General features: G+C 47.5%; 2 protein-coding genes across 2 annotated transcripts; one reads left to right on the plus strand and one right to left on the minus strand.

Annotated features, from left to right (window-relative positions):
• Positions 1-2,628: 2,628 nt before the first annotated feature.
• On the plus strand, positions 2,629-5,347 carry LOC122374197 (serine/arginine repetitive matrix protein 1-like). The gene is made up of 2 exons (XM_043352810.1): positions 2,629-2,912; positions 3,085-5,347. The coding sequence occupies exons 1-2, from the start codon at positions 2,897-2,899 to the stop codon at positions 5,244-5,246; spliced, it is 2,178 nt and encodes a 725-aa protein (XP_043208745.1). The 5' UTR covers positions 2,629-2,896; the 3' UTR covers positions 5,247-5,347.
• A 38-nt stretch (positions 5,348-5,385) lies between these two features.
• LOC122374208 (probable G-protein coupled receptor 21) lies at positions 5,386-26,356 on the minus strand. Its single transcript, XM_043352821.1, has 4 exons — positions 26,170-26,356; positions 11,663-11,916; positions 7,614-9,052; positions 5,386-6,564 (listed from the first exon to the last, which is right to left on the minus strand). The coding sequence occupies exons 1-3, from the start codon at positions 26,336-26,338 to the stop codon at positions 8,486-8,488; spliced, it is 990 nt and encodes a 329-aa protein (XP_043208756.1). The 5' UTR covers positions 26,339-26,356; the 3' UTR covers positions 5,386-6,564; positions 7,614-8,485.
• Positions 26,357-27,140: the final 784 nt, after the last annotated feature.

The following is a 27,140-nucleotide window of genomic DNA, read 5'->3' on the forward strand; positions in this document are numbered from 1 at the left end:
CCATCTCTAAAGTCGTCCGAGCACTGTCGCAGTCTAATCCTTGGCGTCCCGCTATATACCAACTGAACCCGTCAGCGCAGTCGTGGTGTAACAATTAGCTTCTCCTCTGGCAGCGGTTGCCGCTCTTCCTGACTTTGTGACAACACTCTGCTCTCGGATACTCGTTACCGAGACAGATTATGGTGACGTAAATAGACTGATTGCCAGACGACCGGTCGGAGGGAAAGCAACAAGCTGTCACAAACTGCAAAGCCATGGATATTGCACATTAGTGAACCAATTAACTATTTTCCTAAGTCCTACTCAGAAAAGATTTTAGACTGTAATTCCTGCTTACTTGGCGCCATTAAAATGTTCCAATTACGATAATTACACTTCTTTGGTTATAGTAAAAAGGCATATGAACTAGCTTACATAATATATACCTACATAGCTACTGGCAATGACGTGCAGACTGTAGGCGGCAATTTTTGTTCCGACCCGTGTCATGATTTGACCAGTGTTTGTTATGACCTGAGTTGTGAACTGCCATGACTTATGACATACACCTGTTTTCTTTCAATATAAGAGCGTGATAATATATAATATCACACGGGGCCGGTAAAATGTTTCATTCAGGACCGAGGGATTTGTTGAGTTTTCCGCACGAGACCGAAGGTCGAGGGCGGAAAATTCAACAAAGCCCGAGGTCCTGAATGAAACATTCCGGCCCAAGTGTGATATTTATTTTAGCATATGCCGTTTAATTTCAATATTTAAGCTCCTTTAACAATTTTACATGCTTGAAAGAAGTGGAAAAACCAAGACCGAATATCAAGAACTAAAAATGTACATATTCCCTGACCAAGAAAATAAACCAAGCCGACTCAAGATCACTGTGTTCCATTCTTGTGTCTGGCTCTGAGTTGGATTCATATCAAACCAAGAACATCTACTTCAAAGTTCAACCTATGTCATATGAGAAGCCAGAGTAACATTCGTTTTCAATATTAGAGAAGAGTGGAAGGTATACCATCCTGTGAAGTGAACGCTTGGTTTTTTACCCATGTCAGTATGAATAAAGTTTTTACTGATCAATGTGAAATGCGTTTTTTGTCAATTCAGTGCAGTTGTAAAAGGCATGAAATTGACGCCATAAATGTAGGTGATTAATTAATATGTCTGTACAATAGGATTTGAAATATTATCTTATTGAAAACCAACATTTAGGTATAATCTGTTCAATAGTTCAAAGCGACCAAATGCAACACATAAGTTCACGTTAGATTTCTATCAGTTAAGCTCTTTTCCAGCGCCTTCCTCCGTCTCAGGAAATGCTTCAAAAGTTCGCTGATAAAATGTTTTGCCCATGGGCCGAAACCTTTGACCAATTGCCTTCAACATTATGCGGTTTAATCCAAAAAGCTTTTACCGCACGCTCGCGCTAATGCTAAAGGCATACTTCGGCATATGCTAAAAGTTCTTATCGTCTGCAAAGATTGCGGTTATGATTCACGATCACCAGATCATTTAAATCAGCATTCGATGTTTTATTACCACCGCAGTGAGAGGAAGCTGAAAGAACCGGTATCTTTCTCCCGGGTTAAGCTCGAGAGTAGGCTGGTAGGGTTATTCGATTGATCGATGATTAAACTTCTATCAAATAACTTATCAAATTTGGCTTTCATTTATGTCAACAGAACGCCGGGCCGACCTATATGATACTGACATATGCAACACGTTTGTCCAGGCACAATTACTAGGTTAACCGGGAACTTGCTATTTGATTTCTTTTTTAAAGAATTTATTTAAGAGGCGAACAATTGTGAGATATTTCTTCAAATGGTAATCATGTGTGTAGTATTGTGAACCCGAAATCTGCTCATGACCATACACTTTTCATTCTTTTCTTTTCATGAATCCTCAGAAACTTATTACCTATTTTATTTTCCTGTTATGAAAATCTAACGATGAACTTTTATCTGATCGATATCGACTCCACGATCGATTAATGTCCAACCACTAGCTTCTATTCTAAAACTTACGAGCCTACAAACGCGCAGTTGGTCAACACCAACTCTCTCTCCCTCACCAAAACCGACTAACGAGATGACCATTGACCAAAGATACTTATGTCTGGAAGATAGTCTGGTGGGGGGTAATCAGTTTTTTTTCGGCAACTGAGAAACTAACTCGGGTTGCGTGCCGCTACTCAACTGTTTTGTGGTAACTGTTTTATAGGAAATCGCTGGCGAAGGCTTCTGCGTTGAAGTATATGATTTTTAGTAGGTGCAAGTTATGTTATAATTCGAGGTACAAGCAAGTTTTGAATTATTTATATCACAAGTAACAACTACGGTTTAACTGACTGACATTGTCTACATATACAGGAGTACTGAGCTCAGTCACTGAGGCGGTTTTACAATAAGTTAACGTATGTATATACCTAGGTACAATGATAATTGCCACGTCCTTATCATGGGAAATATACACGTAAATGCAAAAAAGATGCTTGCGTACAGGCGTATAAAATAGACAAACGCAAACAATTCACAGAAAACGTAAACATTCAAGCAGTTGCAGTTTAGTTTATGCCAATCGTGAAGGAAGTGTGTATCAAAAAAGACATCGTGTTGGTAATCCCAAAAAGGATATGTCGTTAAAAAATATGCAATGTAAATAATTGTTCACAAGTATCATACGCCAAAAATGCCTCGGGAGGGTCTTTTCCAACTTCCAATTTGTTTTACGTCAAATGAGACTTTTCTACCTTTCCTGTGGTAAAATAAATCTAGAAACTTAAAAGTGTATTTCTGTGCTGTTACGCGATCAATGGGCAATGCAAGACAAAAAAATATAATTCCTAGCATTGTGCGATGCTCCCACCTTTGACAACATGGAACCAAGGCGGACATGAATGGGAGGCATTATTGGTGAGTAGAAACTAGTTGCTTTATCAAGCTTTGCAAATAAAGGCTGAAATAGGCATTCTCTTTGCGTCTATTAATATCATTGGCAATTCACCGAGGCCAGGAAATGATTACAAAGAACTTCCCATATATTCCGTATGAATCAGAGAACACAAGTAACACAGTGCTCTTCTAGGTTTGCCATCGTCAGCTGCTCAGCAGAACAACTGGGAATTTCATAGGTCACCACGTCGATATCCACAAAGCAAGTATGACTTCAAAGGAAAAGAGAGGACATCAAAATCATTGAAGAACCCGCGCTCGAAGCCAAGCGCTACTTCCTCCAAATGCCGTGGAGGAGGCGACGGTGACCAACAATCCGAAAACGAAACGAGACTCGACGATACGCTCTATAATTTGTTCAGAACCGTCTACTTGTGGGGTTCTTCCTGGGAAAAGGGCGATATCATGACATCGAAAATCAAACGAACCAAACCGACCTGTCCCAAGCGGCAGACGACCAGGAGGTCAGCGACTCAGAGGGGTGAGCCGTGGTGGGAACGTCTGAGCCGCACCAAACGCCCGCAGTGTAACACGGAAACGTTCCGCTCCTTCAACTGGTGGCAGGCGAGGAAGGATTGCGATTGCACGCGTGACTGCATCCACGAACTAGCCAGCCAGCTCTCCTCACGCTGCGTGGACCTCGACGCCAGCGCCGACCGCCTCTCAAAGCCCAGAAAGCCGAACGTGCTGTCATCAGACCGCAAGCGGTTTCGCTCCTTCAACTGGTGGCGCGCCTGCCGCGCAAGGGAGAAGCGTATCCCGCCAATCACACAGGTCTCGTCTCGGCTGACCGGGACTCGGAGGAGGTCGACGGACGCGGAGTGTCCCGAACCGTGCTCGGACAGCTCCAGCACCACGGAGAAGGTGTACCGCACCTTCTCCTGGTGGCGCCCCAGTCGCAGCGACTGCGCTCGAGGCGCCGGCGGTCCGCACACTCGCATCTCGCGCAGTCTCTCGCTCGACTCGCGCTCGCGGCGCAGCGGTAGCGGGGATGAAGTATACGGCCGGCGAGAACGCTCCCTCTCCCCAGCGCGGCACAAGACGGACAAGCCGCCGTGCCCGTCACTGTTCCGGAGTTTCTCCTGGTGGCAGCTGCCGCGTGAGCGAGTGCTCCGCTCAGAAACGAGCTCGCCGCCTCCGAAGCTGCGACGCCGCGTGAGCTTCAACTTTGGCGAGGGAGACGCCAGCGGCGAGAGCTCGCCAGGGGCCGGTGATGTGCCGGCTCCTGGCTGGAAACGCACCGTGATCAAATCCCGGGAGAACGAACAGCGCACTGTGCCCGTCCAGCCGGAGCCGTGCCGACCGAAACCGCGGCCGCGGCCCCCCGACCAGTTCGGCTGTGCAAAAATCCTCCGGGACGCCGCGCAGGCTGGGGGTGGTGCTGGGGACAAGCACACTACAGCGGCCAAAAAGAAACCACCAGAGAAGGTGAAACACAGGAAGCCTGTCCAGGCACCGGCGAAAGGCGCCAAGCATGCAGCGCCTGCAGCCGCTAAAAGGAAACCCCCTCAGCGGTCTAAGTCACCCCCCAGATCCAAGTCACCCGGGAGATCCAAGCAGCGTGGAAGATCAAAGTCACCAGGGAGATCCAAGCAGCGTGGAAGATCCAAGTCACCGGCGAGATCCAGGTCTCCAAAAAGATCCACGTCTCCAAAGAGATCCAGATCTCCAAAAAGATCGAAATCACCGCCGAGCCCAAAGTCTCCGTCACGTCACGGTTCTCCTAAGCGACACGGTGTGCGTTTCTCTCCACCTCCTCGACCCAAATCAGCAGAACGGAGTCCTCCCCGGTCCAGGACTCCTCCCAAATCTGAGTCGGAGTCAGCGGAGTCCGACTACTCAGAGTCGACGGTCAGCTCGAGCTCGGCGTCGACCACCTCCAAGACGAGCGGCACCGGCTCACGGCGGAGTGGCAGCGCCAGCTCTCGACCTGACTCGGCCAGCAGGGGCAGCCCTCGGCCAGCCTCGGCCGGTCGCAGGGGGCCCGACCAGCGCACCCCGCCGGTACCAGAGGAGACGCCCCCTCCTCAGGTGACACAGGTCAGCGACCAGTCCAGTCGCGTCGCCTGGATAGGCGTGGTCAAAGACTGGCTGGCGGTGATCCGATCCTGGACAGGACGCACCTGGCGGATTTCGAGGGTCTCTCGAAATACCAAGTGTGTGATGGCGGCCGGCTTGATGTCAGTTTTAGCCGGATACATCTCTACTAACCATTGGGAAGAAGTGGAGGAGTTGTTGGGTTTGACTCCGGATGATCCATGCGGAAGGCCAGAAAATACATATTTTTGCATCTGATGATTGTTGTGTCTGTATTCATGTAGGTAGATCGTTCATGTCAAGACTTGTGTGCACAGTGCAACAATAAAGCAATGTCCATTGCCCAGGCCCGATGCATAGTCACTACTGCTTCCTAGTCAATCTCTCACAAATATGATAAACATCAAATAACATGTATTTCTCCCTCGTCCCTAAGGGAAAGCATACGGTGAAAGACAACATCTGCTAACGTGAATTATAACAGCTCAGCATATGCATTACATCGTAGGAGCTCCGACGAGTGTCGGTGTCCGCGTAAAAGCTGCCGTCGTTAGTGACAGGCCTATGTAGCGGCAAACGACAAACAGTGAATGGTAGAACGCTACGGGCCTGATGCCTCATCGCTTCGTCCCTTCCCTTTCTGGTAATACTAGTTATATGGTCGAATTGTAATGCAGCTGGTCCACATTAAGTTCAGGCCAAGCGTCTCACTCGCACACATCGCAAACAGGCGCAGATCACTCGTACACTCACACATCGACAGACATATGATCCTTTCTTTGGTATTAAGGTCAAGTAATCACTTCATTAGTGCATTCCTAAAACAGTGAAGAATCCATAAATTACTGCATTGCTTTTTAGTTCAGTTTGACCCAGCTTCGTATACATTTGTCACTTCTTTATCGCTCAATAATACCCGGGATAAAAATGTTATACAATTTTAATCCCAGAGTGCTTTAATTCAATTCCTGGCAAAATGCAGACAAAATAAGACAGAGCCATGCTTGCATTCTAAGCGTCCCTCGCTTTTTATGTACACGCAAAACGATAGCATACCCAACACTTGGTCATCCCTTCTTCCCCTCCCTTCTCACTGAATCACAGTTAACATCAATCATACATCAACCATGATTACTCCTATTCTCAACTACTGAGCTGAATGTAACAAGCGCGTACATTGAACATCATACATCTATGAGCGTTCCTCCATTCCGATCATGACCTACGAAATAAGACGGTCATATTTATACATTTCCGTTCAATTATCCCGGCAACAGCAACCACAGAGATCGGGGTATGTACTGTTTGGTCTCTTTTTGCCCGAAGAACGCAGTTAACTGCAGGATTTGTGAGAATCAGCAAGTTCCTATTGCATCTCTGAGCAATAGCACTCTTCTTACAAACGAAACGATATTTCGATCGACAGCCGAGAATAATTATGGGGCAACGGACCAGATATCAAAGTAAATGAAGGACGAGCGTAGTATACAATATGCCATTCACATTAAGAACGAAAACGGACGCCTTAAATATGAGTAAACTTTCGACCCACTTATTCGATGTAGAAGATAACAATATACGAATACTGCATGGGGGAGCGGGCAATAGCAAAAAATATTGCCCGATGTGACGTCACTGTCGCCCGAGGGTGAAGACCGAAACAAGTGCTATTGCCCGAGGCGAAGCCGAGGGCAATAGCACTTGTGGAGGTCTTCACCCGAGGGCGACAGTGACGTTACAGAGGGCAATATTTTTGCTATTGCCCGCTCCCCCATGCAGTATTCGTTTTATTACATGGCCAACTCTCGGAATCTTTACTTAGTACTCATTCATCCCGTAATAAAAAATATCCAAACACAAATATCATGGTACAATTGAATGTATTGGATATACAATCATAGCCACGTCACATGTCTACGGCACACACTTAGTTGCTTTACATGAAAGTTGAAGATGCAGCCTGTGAAGAGCTGGCCGCCGCCGGTCTGAGGCTCCACTGATGTAGATGCTGTGGATGTCGTTGCATCTCCCACGAGGCTGAGCGTTCACCGTCCTTGCGATTTGCGATTTGCGATTCCGATTCCTTTTGCGATTCCTTGCGAGTGTGGAGACTCTTCGATTTGTAGCGTTCATCGTCCTTGCGTTTTACAGTAATGAAGAACTCCTTCACAGCGTTGTCCAGGACATCGTTGCTGTGCATGCAGCTTTCAACAGATATGTCTTTTACTTGCAAGAACTCAATGAAGACGTCTTCTGCTGATTTAATCACCTTTTTAGTGCCCTGAGCCCTGCGCGATGAAAATAGCTCATCCAATTCATGCGGCTCCAACAAATTAAATCGGGGTATTTGAACGGACATGTTCAAATGACGGCCCAGTTCTTGATGACTTGACTAGCCAATCACGAAATCAAACTGAACAGTCTGAGAAAACGACGATAAAATTACGACATTTGAATTTTTGTTCAAACACCACTGAGCGAGCAACTTACTATTGACCGTTGACATGGCAACCGCTTCTCACCTTCAGAAAGGTCAGTAACCTGACACTGAAAGGTCAGTAACCTGATGCCGGGCAATATTAAAAAATATCTCATGCCAAATTAACACAGGAGCCATGTAATAATTGCATACACTTCGTGGTGTCGTAGTACCGTGCTGTGAATATTTTAAGTGGCTTAATCTTTTATTGTATCGAAATCATGCGCGTTTTCATGTCAGCGATCACTTTTCCATCGATCGTCGACATATGAAAAGCACCTGGCCGATGAGTTTATACAGATGTTATAACGAAAGAGGTTGACTACAGTCACGTCGCCGTGAAATCAACGTAGGTCAAACAAGTACGCCTTTTGCATATGTCTCACTCTGGGCCTATAGATCGTAACAATATTACCCGATAACCAGCATAGCGCTCTAACATTAAACATTGGGCACCTCGCCACACAGCTCAATGCAACTGAACATGAGGGACACTCCATAAAAAATCATTACGTACAAATGCCTGCGCTACCGCTACCGTCCTAGTCTCTAGGATTATTATATCGACCCTACTGCGACTAGTAAACGACTAGATATAAAACGTACAGCCAAAGAAGCGTCAGGAACGAGACTCGAATTCGAGTCTCAGTCCTAGCGCAAAAGAGTGAAATGCACTTGGTGAAAATACTGCTGCCTAGAGCTTTGAACCGACTATATATTTAGCCGGAACTAGTTTCCATATAAACGCGCTATAAATACTTCTGGTCGGTGAATGACTTCATTCGCATGGTGAGTATTTTTGAAATGATCTCTCTTCATATCTGAAAGTGTATCATGAAAAAAGATCTTCAGGGCAAAATCGATCAAATATTACGACGCTTGACGTGAGCGTTTCGAATAGGAATGGAGTAGTTATGTGGCTAAATAAGTTGATCGATGGATCGTTGTTTCGTCAACTGCACTGCATGTGGCAGCGCCGTGTTAGGCTAGATGGCAGCACCTGCTCCTGTCCGTAATCTCAGACGGGTACCGGGGACGCCGAGCGCCGGCAGAGGCAGCAGAGGCTGCGACACAGCGACCTCAGCCCGCGGCGGAAATCCTCACTGGCCACCAGGTACACCAGCAGCTTCCACACCGAGTTCAGCATTCCCATCCAGAACAGAGAGAAATGCAGAAACGGGGCGTCCACCGGCGCGCCGGCAGCAAACTCGAACAGCCTCAGACCGATGTAGGGTAACCAGGAGAGCCAGAACAGCACGGTGAGTACAAACGTCATGACGATGTCGGGGTTGGCCAGGTTCTCCACCACGGCGCTCAGGTACTCCTTGTCCAGGGTCTGGGCGTAGCTGGTGCGCACGCGGGCGGCCATGTGGAAGATGAAGCCGTATGTGTAGCTGGAGGTGATGACTGGAGGACCGAGCACCATCATGGCGACCGTGGCCGAGTAACCGAGCATGTCACTCCAGTCGGCCAGGCAGATGTACGCGCCGGCGTCGTACAGAGGGGAGCTGAGCCCGAGTACTGGAGGACAGCAGAGCACCATAGCCGAGAGCCAGGAGACGGCCACCCAGCACTGGCAGCGCACCTGGCGGCGGAACGGAGAACTGTCAGCGATCGGAGCGCAGCTGGCGGCAAAACGGGGAACTAGCAGCGCTGGCAGCGATCCTGGTGGCGCGAGAGAGAACTATTAGAGGAGTGATGCATCGGGCTTTCGAAAATGCAAACATCAACGCTGAAAACTGAGTTCTATTTAAATGTACAACTGCATACATTGAACATGTAGCGAATGATATGCATACAGCAAGTTGCTCATCCAGCCAGTATTGGTGTAAACAACACCTAAGCGATGGGAGCGTTCGTTTAGTTTGCGCTTTCGGTGAAGCTTAGAATCCGTCTTGAGTCTCGACAAGTCCGGCTGTAAAAGCGCAGTAAATAACATCCTCTGATGATTCTAGATGGCGAGTGTAATACCCTAACCATCCCTAATGCTCCCGGCTGGAACCCTGATGACGTCACCGTTCTGACATTGATCACGGGTGCTATTTCGGCCCCTGCAGACAGCAGGGCCGTTCGTCTCGGTCCGTTTGGATAACGGGACCGTTAGCACCAGGGGTCCAGCGAGAGTCTGACTCAGAAAGTCGACTGGTGGACCGAGAAACTGCGGTGAGTTCAGAGAAGCTAGCCAGGCTGGGTAGACTGGCCTAGTGTGGTATTTTGCAGCAATGCAGTGGTATTTCAGCTGCAATTGTCGGCCATTTCGACCCTCCAGCTCACTACTGGGGCGGTAATAGCCTGAATGATTTAAATAAGCTCCAAGTGTGGACGTGGTAATAGCCCAGGAGCCGGATTGGGCTGGAGAAAGTGCACGGATACATTTCGCCGGGACAGAATCACCGAATAGCACAGGGAGGCGCCACTCTGTACTGCTCGTAACGGGGAGCTCGGGCCGTGCTGGTCAGTGGTACTGGGTGGCCATTTCAGTGGAAATACGGGGATCATAAGATACAGTAGGTCACTCGACGGGAGAACTAATTACTTCAGGCCATCCACAGAAATGGCGCAACCGACCCAGTAAGAGATGAGTGACGTGATACGACCGCGTTATGTAACACTACAAATGGATCAAATCAATTGCAACTCGTATGACAGGCTGAGCGAGCGAAACGCTTTCTTATATAACTGTTCCACCGACGATGAGCGCTATTTCTGTGCTTCAATGGTCGGTTTGGTGCGGAGCTCAGTGCCGCTCTCCAAGCGGAGTGTGCTATTTTGCTATTCTGTCCATAGATGTCGCTAGTATATAGCGACTGAATGTAGGCTGTACCGCACGACTTCAGGCCGCCTGGATATAGGCTGTACCGCATGGCGTGAGCTTGCTTGACTGCGCCCACGGCGCCCGCAGTCCTTCCTTTACAACCACGCTGCCTTCTGACCATCGAAGTAGGGTTAGGAACTTCAGAGAAATAATTCAGTATCACGTCCGACCTACAGATCAGGCCTATTTGATTTGGTGCACATTTGAGCCACTCTTTGGCTAGGAGAGTAGAGATACGCGATTTAAGTATTAATCCTAACAGAGTTATGTGTAAGAGATGCATAGCAGCAGACTCACATATTTATGAGATTACAATACGGAAAACAGTATTTGATTGTGGAAGCCTTATCGTTGAGTCCGTTGACTTTGGTCAATTATTCTCCCGGAGGCCATACCAGCGCTGTCCGTGACAGACAAATCGCGAAACCCTGTGTGCACCTCAAACCCCGACAAATCGCCAAAACCCTGTCTTCTTAGATCAGAGAATTCCGACTTGGTGTCTCATGTGCATAGTAGAATTGAAAGCAGGTGGGCTGTATATTTCTACTGAATTTATGACAAATTTGGCATTCTATGGATGATGTTAAAATTTCAAATTTGATGTTTGAAAATGTGCGTCAGACGTTATGGAAAGCACGGCTATTGGGTGCGGTATTTCTGAGCTCCGCGGGGCATAATGGACCCCCTCGCTGTATGTCAATGACCCGGCCTTCCATCTTGCAGGGCTTCAGCTGACAGGCGCGGGCTGGAGTTGCGGGTGGCAGAGCTGAACGGACTGAGCTGAGTGGACCGGACTGGGGTGGCGGGATATACTGGACTGAGTAGGTGGCGGACTACATTGAACTGAGCGGACTGAACGGCTGAGCGGACTGAGCTGAGTGGACTGGACTGGGGTGGCGGGATATACTGAAAGGTAGAGGCCAACATAAGCCGGCTGTGAGCACGGCTGGCTGCATCCTCATACTATGGGTAAATTGTTTACGGCCGGCTGACGGCCGGCTGCCCACAGTTAGCCACGGCTGTGGCCGGCTGTGGCTATGGAGCCACGGCTGCGGGGCGCCTAGGCTGCAGTGGAAAATTGCTGCCGTGCAGCCCTCTATTGAACTCACTGGATGCAGGACTTTACAGGGCTTTTCAGAACTGTCAAATGACTGTAGGCACTGAGTGCGAGTGAATAGTCAGGACTAAGATATGACGGACTGGACGATGAAAACATTTTTCAACCCACCTTCCTACCACTACGGTATCATCTTCCTACCGTACTGTTCAGCCAAATCAAATCATCATGAACCCTAACCTCTAACACCATAACCCCTGACCCATCAGAGCCAATCACATCTGCATCCCCCCCCTCAGCCCCAACCCCATCTCGATTCTCACCTTAGTCTGAATGGTGTCATATCGGAGCGGTTTGACGATGGCCAGATACCGGTCCACGCCGATCCACATCAGAGTGTAGGCCTGGGACGCCCAGAGCGTAACCTTGAGGTACCCCATGAGCCGACAGACGTGTGCGCCGTACACCCACTGGTGCACGAGCGCGGGGTACACGCTGAGCGGAGCCACCACGCAGCCGGCGAGCAGGTCTGACGCGGCGAGGGACAGGAGGTAGTACTTGATGACCTCCTTCGGACCTGCAAAAGGGAGAGATAAAGAGGTTAGACGGGCGAGTGAGTGGTCAAATGTTTGACGCTTGAACGGTGAGTTTGTTTCAACGGATTATGTTTTGACGTGTTTTATCTGCATCTGCCCGACGATGTTATTTTGAGTTATACGACAAATCAGAGAAAATACGTTCCCAAGCTGACCCCGTCGTGAAAAGACATGGATATCATTAGATATCATCTGAAAGGCACGATCTGAAAAGCATCAACGTAAGATCCAATCATTTGAATGCAAAACAAAAACGAGAGAAAATAAAACCCCAGCGTAAAAATCGCCGCTGATGACCGTTCAAATCACATCAGTGAATAAGACCATGATTCATTACAGCCAACCTATAAACAGCTTTGCTAGCCAATCATGTCCGTACATTTATCGTTTGGATGTGGCAAGTCAGATCTCCGCTCTGCCTATAATTCTGGACTCGAAACCAATTTGTATGATTAGTTACACAACTCTATTTCCAGTCAGATAAGCGTGATTCCAAATATAAACGAGCGCATCGCTGATAGCGACAGTGCGGAATGAGCTGAGATGAAACGTTGGACGAGTGTGTCTGCAGCACAGCCTGATTTAAGCTGAGTGCTCGCTGAAAGATGAGCACCACACTGCCTCTCCACAGCTGCAGTGAAATAACTCAGCCGTGCAGCATAACTCTTGGATGCAGCTGGCGGGCGGCTCTATTCAGCGGGGCCGGTCATCCACGCGGGCCGGCGCCGCTGCGCCGTTCCCAGCCGCGCCAGCAGCGGCGCCGATCGCCACCGGTCCGCGGGCTCATCTCTGCTGAATTGTGGCCGACATCTGAGCGAGTGGTCATTGAAATTGAGACGGATGGTCTCATCCAGGCGCGGCGGGCAATTTTCCGCCAACAACGGTCGGCGTCGTTCCGAGTCGTGGCGTGATCTCTCGCCCGCCGTACCACCGCGGCCCGACACGTCAATTATTCAGTGCCTCTGCTTTATGGAGGCATGTGATTGCCTCGTAAGCCGGCTGACATTTACAATTTACAGCGCTGAACACGGAGACGTCCCATGACAACTTGACACGCCGCCGGGTCGCACGGAAGTCGAACGGCCGAGCCGGGGATCGGTGTTCGGAGGTTTGCTGAATGTCTGATGAGGGTATGAGTCAGGCACGTGGCCGAGGATCACGCTGGCACGTGATGCTAATTCCCGTGGTACCGACCGGAGGAAATGGTACACTCTCACGGGACGTTTAGCTGAGAATCGAAGCAGCTAACTAGTTGCCGTAGAATGGCTTACTTCGCGGCGCAATATACATGTAAGGGAAGGAGGGTGAATTGCGCCACCTTAAGGAAGAACGCTAATTGTAAGAAAACCACTGGAGATATAAGCATGCACTGGTAACCATTTTAAAGAGGAACTCATTGGCTACGATTTAAGGGCCTCCCGATCAATTAACCCTATTCCTGGCGGGGGGGCCTCAGGAGCCCCCCCCCCTGAGGTTTTTTGGTTATTTCTCCCAAACGCGTTGAGCTAGGAAGCTCAAATTTTCTGACTTTTCCTAAAAGGCTTCTACGCAACATGTCTGAAAATTTTGAGTTGATCTGACCTCAGGTCAGGTCACCAGAGGCGGTTTGGTGACCCTACCTCAGAAAAGTTTGCAATCACGCCAGAGCTAGAGTTTTTGACCGATCAATTTCTTCTCTTCAGGCTTTAGTTAGGGTACCAGTATGTGCAATTTGTATATCTCGGAATTTCGATATCGGTGACCTAAGGTCAGGTCAGTTTCGCGACCTCCCCATTATAAGTCAATGGGGGAAAAATCAACTCCCTGTTTTTAAGAATCGAAGCAGCTCAGCCCCCGTTCACGAGCTTCAGAATTCCTTTACCGTGACGTCATCACGGCGCATGAATTTTCCTTCACCCATAGAAATGCATGCAAAGCGTGGTGTGTTTCAGGCGGGCTAAGGAGAAATCTAAGGCCTACATGTGTTCAAAAGACGTACCACTAAGCCAATGGATTCGTCTCATTACGATAAATGGGGTTGAAATCGAAACATTCGGCCTATATTTATCTAAAATAGGCCAATCAAATGGTCCCTGCAGCTCATAATGAAGGATTTCCTCTGCGTTGAAAAATTTGTTTCAAGTGTTTTTTTATCAGCGACAGGGGAAATCCTTCATAATTGCTACCAGATAACTACCATATTCCCTCGCATTTCTGTTGCGCATTGCCTCACAAATCAGAGTTTTGTGAAGTTTATATTAATTTAATTGTCATATTTTGACTGATTTTGGCGATTTTCAATTATTTCAACGCAGCATGGATCAGATAGCTCTCATAGTTTGCTGAAGAATGTGGCTTTTGCTTGGTTATTTTCAAGTTATCTGTGATTTGGTGCGCCGTGATCGTAGCATTATGCAAAATGCAAATTATTAAATCAACTTTTGAAGTTAAGTTCACTTGAAAAACCAATAGTTCAAGCATAATAATTGTTTAAACATAATGATGCAACATGTGTGTCCCAGATGGAACTTATATTTCAATTGAAAACTGAAAATGGAAAACAGAAGATGGATCTGCGGAGTTACTGAGATCACAAGGTGCTCTTGATTGAATGATTGATGGTAATTGAAGATGTTGAGAGAACTTGTGAATCTGCTTAACAGTCCTGACTTGCTTGATTGTTTAAAACTATTTTAATTCTCATAATTGTGTAATGTGTAGTGACTGTGCACACTGCGCAGCACATGTGCGCAGAAATGTGCAGGTGGCTGGTAGGTGGGTTAAACTTTGGAGATGCGAATTTGTATGTCAGTTTTAAAATTAATGGTTATGCCTTGTAGAGTAAGCTGTGCTGTTTTTTTGTAATTGTCTTTTTATAATTGTAACCATCAATGCTGTTAGTTTCATTTTTATTGAAATGCTCGACCAGAATTTGCACTTGTTCATGCATGAATGGCTAAGTTTGGGGTGTTTATTCAACCCTGACTGCTCAAGTTTTTCAAAGGCACATGACACAGCACGGCTAGATCAGCTGGTACCTACCTGTTGACTATTTTTGTTTTTGGTGGTGATGTGTTTGCTGTTTGTCTTTTGCAAGGTGGTCAATGAAATAAAATAATGCTTTATTTTGGAATGTTTCCTTGACAGAAGCCAGGAGTCGGATTGATGTGTGCTGGTGAATGAGATGGTTCAAAAGCATTATCTGATGTTTTTCAATGTGCATAAGCCATAACATCCCTTTCATACGCTGAAGTTTTAATAGCTTCTCAGTCTCTGTCATTTTCCTGAAATATTGGTGTAGATAAGAGATATCAGTACCTTCTCAGAGGTACCTACCTGCCTTCTGCTGGATGAATATTTAATTGGTTGGACGAAATGGACAGGTAGCCTTATGATAATGTAATGTGAAATCTTATTTCTATAAAACTTTGAAAATGAAGTTCTAATTATTGATATGTGCATACATATTTGATGACTAAGAAAGTTTTCCACAAGAGTAGAAAATGTGGGAAAGTCTATCAAATGACACATTCTGAAGGCTCAATGCTGACAGAGTGCTGCCTCAAAGAATAACTGACTTGCTGGGTTACGAATATTTCTTTATTTTAATTTTCAAATGTAATGTACAATACATTGCAGTGAAATAACAAAATAGTGCAGTAAAATAGGATTGGCGACGATCAAACAACACGTGCGCCATTGATGTCTGCAAAAATTGCTACCAGATTGCTACCAAATCCGTGACGTAGCTACGGCGCCTTTATTTCCCTAGTGAACCAACCTGAGTAGTAAAGAATCGAAGCAGCTAACTAGTTGCCGTAGAATGGCTTACTTCGCGGCGCAATATACATGTAAGGGAAGGAGGGTGAATTGCGCCACCTTAAGGAAGAACGCTAATTGTAAGAAAACCACTGGAGATATAAGCATGCACTGGTAACCATTTTAAAGAGGAACTCATTGGCTACGATTTAAGGGCCTCCCGATCAATTAACCCTATTCCTGGCGGGGGGGCCTCAGGAGCCCCCCCCCCCCTGAGGTTTTTTGGTTATTTCTCCCAAACGCGTTGAGCTAGGAAGCTCAAATTTTCTGACTTTTCCTAAAAGGCTTCTACGCAACATGTCTGAAAATTTTGAGTTGATCTGACCTCAGGTCAGGTCACCAGAGGCGGTTTGGTGACCCTACCTCAGAAAAGTTTGCAATCACGCCAGAGCTAGAGTTTTTGACCGATCAATTTCTTCTCTTCAGGCTTTAGTTAGGGTACCAGTATGTGCAATTTGTATATCTCGGAATTTCGATATCGGTGACCTAAGGTCAGGTCAGTTTCGCGACCTCCCCATTATAAGTCAATGGGGGAAAAATCAACTCCCTGTTTTTACCACTAAAACGGGTCGGAATGGCCCCATATACCATACATGACTTCATATACGATCAACCTTCACTACCTTGAGGTCTGTTTTGCTGTTGGGCAGCTGTGAGGTCATGTGACGTCATCAAAGGTCACCAAAGGTTTTTTGCCAATAACTCCGTACAGGAACAAGATACAGCCGCGCGGATGGTCTCATTGTGTTCAGCTCGTCAAGACGCATCGAATGATATACATGATGACCTCGAGGTCACGTGACCTGAGGTCAACCTTTGACCTTGACCTTTCGAGGTCAAAATATATATCATTCGATGCGGATTGACGAGAGGATCACGATGATGCCCTTAGTTTGTTCCTATCTTGACTAATTCGAAAGTTATTCGAGAAAAACTCTCTCCATATCTAGCGCCGCCATTTTGACTTTTTCGACCCCTGTGACGTCATCTTTGACCTGACCTGAAAATGACCTTAGTAAAAATTGTAGATCTTGACCGTGCGTATCCGATGCCGTTTACCGTTTGTCGCTGCGATGTGTAGTTATTGAGATCTGAAGGGGGGCCGAATCGGCCCCCCCCCCGCCAGTTTCTTGTCCCGGCGGAGCCCGCCAGGAATAGGGTTAAGAATGTTTCGTTTGCTTCTGACAGCTGCTTTTCAGAAACATGGGCCCTGTTCATGAACCCCGGCGGTCGCTGCGGCCGCTGCGGTCGCTGCGGCCAGCCGGGTTGTTACGTCACAAAAAAGGGGCGGGGCTCATGTAGTGTGACGAATGTATGACGTCATCTTGCTGCGGCCGCTGCGATCTCTGCGGCCGCAATCCAGCGACCGCCGAGCCTAAAGAAAACTAATTGCACTGAACTTGGCGCACTGAAGTCAAATAGGCGCAAGCCGTGTTGCCATGGAGACGATTTTGTAAACAAATTATCTACCGGTGTGCTTCAGTTGTAAACAATTGTCGGAAACTATTTCGACAGCAGACGCTGTTCATGGAACGCTGCTGCGGTCGAGTGAGTGATGACGTTTCAAAAATGGGCGGAGCTTAGAGCCTGCGGCCGGCCGCAGCGGCCGCAGACTTCATGAACAGGGCCATGCAAAAGGGCGCATTTACCAACAACTGCTGTAAATTGCGCCAGGGGGATGGCGCAATTAGAATCCAATTGCGCCCTATCCTTTAACATGGCTAAGCAAAGGAGACGGAATGCATACACTCCGGCATTCTATGTCATTGTGGCTTAGTTGGTAACTTGAACATGTATTATGTGAATCAAGTTCGATACATAATAAATGTAGATATAAATTGCGATGTTTTTTTGCGCAGGTAAATAACTTTACTTGTGTCCGGTATGCTTGTGAAGTGGAACGAAAACGTTTGATGTAACCGACTAGATGTATATGAACGTATGCGCCTAGACGGTTATATGTATTTTCAATCGTTTCTCTCAAAATTAATATTTTTTATTGCTTCTACAACTTTTTTGACATCAGTTTTTACTTTGTATCATAGCTGTCACCTCTCACGACTGTGTCCATGTTAAAAATGCCGTATTTTGTCAATTACACCGCAAGTTCATAGCCCAAATGGCAGCTACATTATAAGTTCGATGAGAGAAATAATTTTTGGACTGACGATGGCGGGTTGCTTCCCTGCCTGACATAAAACTCCTTCTTTATTGCAATCAGTTAATGATGCATTATACTGTCGTGATACAATAGCTATACCATTATTCTATTTGCGCCCCCATGGCGCAATTGCCATGGGCGCAATTAAAATTGAGGTACTTTTTAATGAAAGCGTAGAAGTTACCATAAAGGTGCTAAAGGATGTTTACTGTTTCAGTGAAATATAATGAAAAAAAAAAGATTTTTCTTTCCAAATTTCACTCTCAAAATCACACATGTATCGCCTATTTTTATAGCCAACGGTTCAAAATGCTGCAAAAAAGTTAAGAAAACGCCGTAATATCTTCGATGGCGTAATGAGTCTTGCTGATTGGCTTCATCGGAGAGCTTGGGCCATAAAAGGAACTATCCAGTGGTGAAAATAATGTTTTCGAAAGCAAAATGCTGAACATGCCATTGCATTCGTGGGAATGTGGGTGGGCGCAATTGGTTAGGAGGGCGCAATACACCCACTTTCCCCTAAGTGTAATGGTACGCTGCCAAGTGAGCTGCAGACATAAAGTGGGTTGGATTGCTGTGACAACACGGGAAGCAGGGGCATACGTCAAGGAAGCTATGAAAAAAGTCAAACGAGTCACAAAAGGTATCAATTAAATAGAAAACTAGGCGAACTGAAACAAGCAAGGCTTCAATTACGAGCACTAATGGTCTTCAATAAAAGAAGCACCGTCACCAATGAAGTTTGACTGCATACGAGTATCTCCTCAAGAATATTCAGTATGTCTAGATTGCCTTCTCACTTTCTGATCAATATAACCGTCTCACGGATGGTTTAGTAGAAAGAAAATGACGAATTCGGAATTCAGCAAAACAATAAAAGGAAGATTAAACGGACTGAAACAAGAGAGCAGTCAGATGAGGTAATTACACGATGACTAAGAACCAGACGTCTAAAAACAGGCAGAAATAGCGCTGAAAGAAGCTCCAATGATCAAAGCGGAAAATGACAACTGGGAAACAGCGCGTAAAATACAGAGATAGAAAGTAAAGATGGGATATAAAGCATTTATCCGAGTTAATACAGGGACACATCAGTTGTACATCCGATGGTTCGAGGTGTGCGTCTTAGCGTGCATTTTACACCTGATTTATCGCCAGCTTCGTTATCGTCATTCAATTTCGCACCTAAAACGCAATCATTTTGTTTATTTTTTGCTCTGGATAATGGATATACTGTGTTCACGATGTGCGAGACTGCAATGCATCCATTACGTGTCTTGCGACCGGCTCTCTAGAAGCACATACACTGTGCCGGAATGCGTGCGGGTATGGCGGCGCAGTATCACTGCGAAACACATCCACTTTGGTGAGCGCTGGCCCGAGCTGAACTGAAGGCAGTAGGATCAGAAATTGATAGGTGTGGCAGCGAGTCAAACCAGAGGCATACCTACGTGAGTTTAATCATTAGCTTGCAAGTGAACTGATTATGAAATAAATGGAAGCTCAGATGTGCTCGTAACACAGAGCGGCTCCGAACGAGAATATTGAAAGACTGAAGCTTGTTGAAAACTCATTTTCAGTAAGCTTCTAAATCAATATCAAGATTTGGAATTCGTTTCAGTTATTCCCTCCGACGGCCAAGACAGCCTATAGACAGCCCAGACGCCCCTGAGACGGCCTGGGACGCCCCTCCGACGGCCTGGGCCGCCCCTCCGACAGCCCGGGACGCCCGTCCCCATGTGAAGTCATACAAGCTAGGACGCTCGATAGACGTATATCGACAGAGTGGACTGTACGTGGGCATAGACGGCAGATGTGCACACCTGCGTATTGAGCCATCTGTGGGGATGGGGGAGGCTTGAAGGCCCCGCATCGCGCCCAACACACACGCAAGACGGAATAGTGGGTCTGAATGCCTATAAAAAGCGATGATAATTTATAGAGAGCATGAATTTAACCTGCATTTATTTCGCTCAGTTACGAAGTGTCTACGTTCCAGCGTCTAACACGACTGGGGGGCTCTACAAAAGACAGGATGGAGGGCTTCTCGATAACATGAATTTATTGTGGCCTCTGCAATCAAGCCAATGTCTACCACCGTATCTTATTCTCCGTCAAATCAGAGGCCTCGATTCCCTATTGAATTCCTTTGGACGTCGCCCTGGCCTATCCAGCTCTCCGGGTGCGCCGGGACGATTTTTATGGTTCATCACGCGCCTCTCATCAGCTCATCTGGCAGCCATCGAGAGCGGATCTGGCAGCCCGTGGTGCGCCGGATTCGTCGGCCCACTTCCGACTGCGTCATTAGTGCGTTCTCGGCGCGCCGGTCCCCGTGGGTCGGCTCTCGTCACTGCCCCCCCCCCCCCGCTGCCCCCTGGTCTGTGGTGACCCCCCGGGAGGACAATTAGGGCTCAGACGCCATCGGGCGGCCATTTTGTTTCCGTTACCCTCGGGTACTGGTGGCGATGCTTAGCTGTAACGACATGGTCAGAAAATGGGTCTGTTGCGCTGCGTGATGATGCTTGCCAGGGAGGCCTTCGAATGTTAGTTTTTCAGCTTAGGATCGCTGTATTTGGCTGGAAGAGTATGACGCTAGGGTATGACTCGCTAGAGTAGGTATATGACTCACAGATTGTGAGCATCACGCTTTACTGTCAGTGATGTATTCGGGCACTGCTATTGGATTCGCGTGACGATGTCCATCGTCCAGGCCCCAAGAGAAAGACGTTGCTCATTCCATAAATGGAATGTGAGCAAGGAGATTATGAGCATTGTCACATTTGAAGTCACCACAAATTAAATAGCAAACAGATGTATTCAAATGCGAATTATCCGCATTATTCTGAAATCACTTTTTATCTGTCTGCACAATTAGAGAAATGCATTACATCCTTATTACATTTAACACATTAATCTGCATTGATCTTTAGACAGCTAAATGTAATAGATATGCCACATCTGATTACATGCCATTTTCCGTCTCTTTCATATTGCCCATCGCACCATGTCTGATGTTGGTCAGCAGCTCACAGACCGTGAAACACATCCATTCCTGCGGGACCGCACTGTCGGAGACATTTCTCTCAGAATTCTGCACCCTGGCGAGTCGCTGCCAACCGCCCTGTGACGCCGCCTGCGCCGGCATAAAGCTGCAGTATGGGCAGTCCCTGCCTCCTGTGCCGCTTCGCTGAGCGATGGAGAAGATAGAGAGAAGAGAGGAGAAGAGAGGAAGAGGAGGAGAGAGGAGAGGGTGGTGGTCGATGTATAAGACTCCCTACATTGCTGTGAAGTCGAGCGTAACCAGAAATGTGGCAACCAGGCGCGACCGCAGATAGATATGTGACTCCACGGAATGAGTGCGGACGTGGTTACATTGTGTAGGTCTTTCCTTCAATATCTGTGTTTCAGCTGCTACACTATATTGCTGACTTTCTACATCGGACATTATCACTGCAGGCCCTTACCCGACCTATTAGCATTCCCAAATCCTTTACACAGATACCGAAATCCAGCAAAAACCGTCGCGTCTGTTGTCCGTAACAGGTGCCTGCTCCACACACAGGACCCGTATCTTCTGAGCGCCTCGGTGACCCCGGCCAACACGCCCCTTTGTATTCCGCCCGAGGAGCGTTTACCGCAGAGCGGTCCATCGACCTCCATACAGACGGGCTTTGTCTCCGGCTACGGTCTCGGTTTACCTTTGTGTAACGGCGGGACGGCCGTCCGACGGCCCAAACACTCTCCTCTGCGGGGCTGCCGAGAGCAGCGCCGAAGGTCTGGGGTCCTGGTGGAAATATAAACACCGCTGGCCTTGGCTGAGTGACCCGGCGAGTCTCGACAGCCCCGAGGGACCTAAAAAGTCACGGGTAACTATAGGAAAAGAAAACGAGCTGTGGCAGCATGCCATGCCTTTCATTTTAAGAGAAATCCGTCAACCAGTTTGACTGTCAGCCTGCAAGTAAATATGATGGCACGTTCATGGTGTGCAGTCCGCAGTTTTCAAACTCTTCGACTTTTAGTGAAGTATTTAGCTACCAAGAGCGCTTGACACAACTTATAGGTATCTAATTAACAAGCACCAACCATATAAAGAAAATTCCAGTATCCCAACCGATTCAAGCACTCACATTTAACATTCCCAAATGTTCCTCAAACCCAACATCGTTTACCAAAGGCATAATCCCCGATTTCTGCCGGCCCGTCTATTTACCCTGTGAGCCGTCTTTAGCACCCGGCTCTGGCTCTCGGTCAATCGCATCATTTCCGAAATGTGCCGACGGATCATAAAACCATCCGGCCAGAGACCTGCATCAGATTTATCGCATCATTATTTGCGACTTACGACCGCCCTGTGGGCGTGAAGGATTTGGAGTCCCTCTGGCAGACGAATCGGCTTAGGTTAGGGTTTTTGTGACGGTAAAAATGCTGCTCATTTTTGCAGCATGGGTTGTATGTATGTAATGTGTCATTCTCATCTCTGTTACCAAAGCATTGTTGATCTATTTTGCCCAAGTTCTGGCTCTGTCATGCTGCAACATGGAAAGGCAACAAGTGTCGCCGTAAAATTTGTGGTACTGTTTATGGGATGGAAATGTTTATTGTCCCCAGGAACGACCCGGCTCCCTCAGAATAACTCCTTGGTCGGCCGTTTATTTGGTTGTCTGAGTCCCGTGCCGATGTCACCACTGCGCCGAAATTGTCTGCAGTGTTTCGAGCTGACTGACGAGCCAGCCAGTTGTGGTTCTCATTTGAAAGTGAAAACAAGTCGTAAGCAGGCATCGGACAATATCAACGCCCGATACATTTCCCCAGTGTGTGGTGGGCAGGGCTTAGCCGTAGGTACAGAACACACAGCGTTTAGCATTTGGTGGCACGCTGCACAGATCGATTAACATTTAAAAGTCGGCGGATTTTAATTGATACCGGCATAAAAGGTAATTAAAGGGTAGTTTTTACAAAACTGGAAAACAAAATGTTTGTTTTGAAGAAACATTTCTAATTACCTTGTTTAATTTATGCTTGTCAGTTGGAAGATGACACGCATCAGACTAGGATTGGTAGGCTGGTTGGTCGACAGGGGTTAGATGGCTGAAGCAGACTGAAAATAATTATTTTCCTCATTATGCTATTTTTCTGATTTCGCTCATTTTTTTACGCTTAGAACATGGCGAGCATCATCGGATACATTTCACTCAGTACACAACCTTGCGCGGATTCACTTTATCACTATGTAACATGCTACACATCGCATGTAGGACAGGTACCTATTAAAACTCGGTCACCTCGTACAAAGGTCAGGTCGCATCACCTTTATTTATTTACGGTGCCCGAATTAAGCCGCCTGATGACGTCATCTGTGGTCTGATATACGTCATCTGAGATGGGTCGGCTGGGTGCGTTATTACTCCCCGCGGCGTCCCATTCCGAGAAATTCCGCTCCGGGATGGCGGAGGAAGGCGAAGCTCGTAACTAATCGAAACGGTGCGGGCCTTCCCGAGACACCGTCCTGAAGGTTGGGAGGTATTTGTGGTCAGAAATAGGGTCGAAAAATGATAATTTCTTCTGTGGGAGGATGGAAGATGATGACAAAAATGAAAAAAGTGATCGATTAGAAGATGGTTTTCATTTCAATTACTGCAAAAGTGAAATTCCAACTACATAAGTTGATCCGATCTTTTAGGTCAAGAAGTCAGAAAAGATAAGTCAGAACAAAATAAGTTAGCCAGCGCTTTGGGATGGTCACGAAGACAGTGATCTGCGATAGGTAGCGTTTATGTGTATTTCGAAACCTCTGCCATCTTGAAATAAAGACTAAAATAATAGACCTCACCCAGCGAGTTTTATGACAGAGCAGGTATCCCAGCCCGCCCTGTGCTCATAACCCCCCCCCCCCCCCCCAGGACTTCATTGAGCCTTAGCGAATCGGATCACCACAACTTACGCTACCTGACCTAAGCTGCACTGAAAACAATTTAAAGGTAGTGTGCCACCTTTGAAAGATTTCCCATTTTATTTTTCCTAGGATAAGAAGCTCCTGTTTTTACCTAATATCGCAAAAAAAAATCAAAAATGGGCCTGGAATAGTGCCTTTTTCGCCTAAAAGTTTATCGGTTTTTCGATATGTATAACAACTGTAGTGGGCTCACCTGCAAACAGGCGTCGGCAACAATCGCGAATGCGGCGCACATGTGACAATAAGCAAAGGTCATTATAGTGTTACGACCATACGACGTACGGGAATGAGTTATCAGCTGTCTAATCGTAGACAACATAATGTCGAGCCTTAAACTGTAAGCCTGTATTGGTATTGTTTCTTTTATTTGGCTGTCGAACATTATTTATGGTTTGAAATATGATTTTATGTAAAATAATTGATATGAAAAAACCGTCTCATAAGTTATGACCCCATTTCACCACACGCAAGTGGCAGAAATGACAATGATCAGCTGACGCATTTTTCTTGGCCGAAGTCAGAGCGCGCAGCCCGACGCACCACCACCGCACCACAAAGTATGAGCAGAAGCCGCGCCCAAAGCCAGGGCCCCGGTAACGTGAGGTAGCCGAGTCGGGGCAGCGTGCGCTGACCCAAGCCGGGGCCGCAGCTTTGGGCGCGGTCTACCGCATCCCCGCGGGCAGCCCCGGGCTATCACATGACACCGGGAGGACGCGCGGCTCCGGCTTGGGTCAGCGCACGCTGCCCTGACTCGGCTACCTCACGTTACCGGGGCCCTGGCTTTGGGCGCGGTCTACCGCACCACCTAACAGGCGTGTTCGAAACCGCAGGAGCTGATGATGAACGGGTTTATCGAAACTTGATTGGATGAGCATATCGGTAATAGCGATTTCAGTGTGTGCATTTATTGTTCATAGTGGTGTGAAATGTGGTTGGGGTACGACCGACAACCCGTCGGGGCGAATTTCGCACTGGGGTACTCAAAATTTGAAGAATTTAAGACGTTTCCATGAGTTTTGAAGGTATGGATAAGTTCTAAAAATCCGGTTCTCCTTATCTGGGCCATTAACTCCATACGGTCCAGGAAAGCTGGCACACTACCTTTAACCCAAGGCCGGCGAGTAAACCGGTGTTTCGCGGGTACCCATATCCGCAACCATTTTTAACCACCCTCCCAGGAGTCAATTTAGGGCATTACACTTCGCAATTCACCCTGGAAAGTAGTAACCCTCCACGACTATTCGCGCATCAGTGGCTTGCGACCCCTCCATGGAAAGGTATTCATTGACGCCTACCTGACAGACGCGCCCCACAAACCCCCAAGAGAGGTATTACCCTCCACGCCTACCCTTCGCCGACCAAGTCACGAGGACCCAAAAAACTCCCACGAATGTCCATTTTTTAAAGAAGATATCTATAAAATGGCATTCTCACACCCAGAAAACATCGGTGAGAAAGTTTCATATCGGTGGGAAAGATCAATTCAAATTCCCATAAGTATTTCGACATGACCTCGTCACCATCAGTCATCCGAACTGCCCGATAGCATGAAGATGTGTCGCCACCGCTTTCGTGAGCTTTATAAGAATTAAAATGGTCTTAATCGATAGTTTCGGAAGAAAAAGCGCTGCCAATCGTCCCGTGATGTATATTGCAGAGGTTTTAAAGATGCACCCGAACAATTGTACTTTCGCCCCCACTTGGAAACCGCCAAACAATGTGCCAATATATCATTGGTGCAAAAAAAGTTCAAGAATTGTTGTAATTCAAAACTGTATTAAGACAGCGCCATCTAGTTGTGGTGGTAGAGCCAACTCCTTCAGAAAAGGTTATGTTAAGGTTCGCCATCCACGGATACGCGTATGCGATATCTCGAGTAGTTCCAACTCTTTCAGTGAGGACTATGCCAATGACTCGACAACCGCGGGGATAATATCCGGTGCTGGGTAGCTACCTTATCTTCGGACTGCAGGTACGGTGCATATTTTTGAGTAATAACGCGGGGTAGTCTGCTTACCCTCTTACCCTCTATCTGGACATGGCGAGTTAATACACATATACGACCCGCAGTGCAAAGCTAAATTCGCCAGCTCCGGGTGAAATTGTTTTCAGTGTGACCTGCCTCCACCCCACATGACATGACTTAGCTCAACTCATCTAGCTAGCCCCAGTTGATCTGAAATTTCGTCCCACCCCAGCAGTAGATTTGAGGACCCAAGGTCATCTACCCTTTCTCAGCTAAAGTCAGTGATTCCAGTGGACCTGACTGACCTCAGCTGACCTCCTCTCCTCCTCTCGCCTCCCCCCCCCCCAAACACCCACCTGACATGGAGACAATCGTGGCGATGATGACCACATTGGCCGCTATAACCGCCAGACATACTATCAGCACAATCAGCGCCGGCACGAGAGCCTCGGCGCCCAGCTCTGCTCCGTGTCCTCCTACCGACTCGAGCCCCATCGGCCGCCACGGGTGGCCCCCGGCAGCCATCGGACTGCACGGCAGCGACTGGCCGGGCCGCGCCGCGCCGCCGTCCTCACATCGATCCGACGTCGGCTGCGTCGGGCTCGACGCAGAGCTGCAGCTGCGAGCGGCGGCGGCTCGGCGGCTCGGCTGGGTCCCCTGCGGTCGATGGCGGAGACTGGATACCATGGAGAGGGGAGAGGCGGGGTACCACGGTACGCTCGACAGGTGGATGGGGTCATTATTCACATGGTCAGTTCAGTGGGATATGCAGTCGCACATTTTGATATGGAATCATGAACGGCATTATGGAGTACAATGTTATGGAGTATGTACGACATACCTAGCGGAAAATGCATGGGCTACATATGATGCGCCCAATATTAGGATATGGAGTCCAGTTCGAGTGGTAAATGACAAGTCCAAAGGTGAATGTGGAGCCGAAGAAGTGGACATATCACTTGATAGAATATCGAGTCCGGTATGTGGATGTGGAGCTCGTATGTGGGTCCATGAGTCGACTGTGAGTGGATGCACAGAGTCCTGTAGGTTGATATAAAATCTAGCAGGTAGGGGAGACCCGGGAGGTATGGGCCGGTTTTGTGAAAAGGCAATTTTCTTCCAGTGGGCAGTGGCTAGACCCGGTTCTTCACTCTGTGTATGTGAACTTGCCTTTCGCTTGCAAGGTGTGCCTGAAATTAGGCGTCTGGGATTAACTATTTTGTCTCGAGATAACTTTCAATAAATTATGCGCTTTTTCGATCTTTCAAAATACACCGGGAGGTATGGGCCATGGCCCGGGAGGCATGGGCCAGTGCTATGTTTCATA

The sequence above is a fragment of the Amphibalanus amphitrite genome, unplaced genomic scaffold, assembly GCF_019059575.1.
Source record: "Amphibalanus amphitrite isolate SeventyFive unplaced genomic scaffold, NRLGWU_Aamphi_draft 000039F_arrow, whole genome shotgun sequence".
Lineage (NCBI taxonomy): Eukaryota > Metazoa > Arthropoda > Thecostraca > Balanomorpha > Balanidae > Amphibalanus > Amphibalanus amphitrite.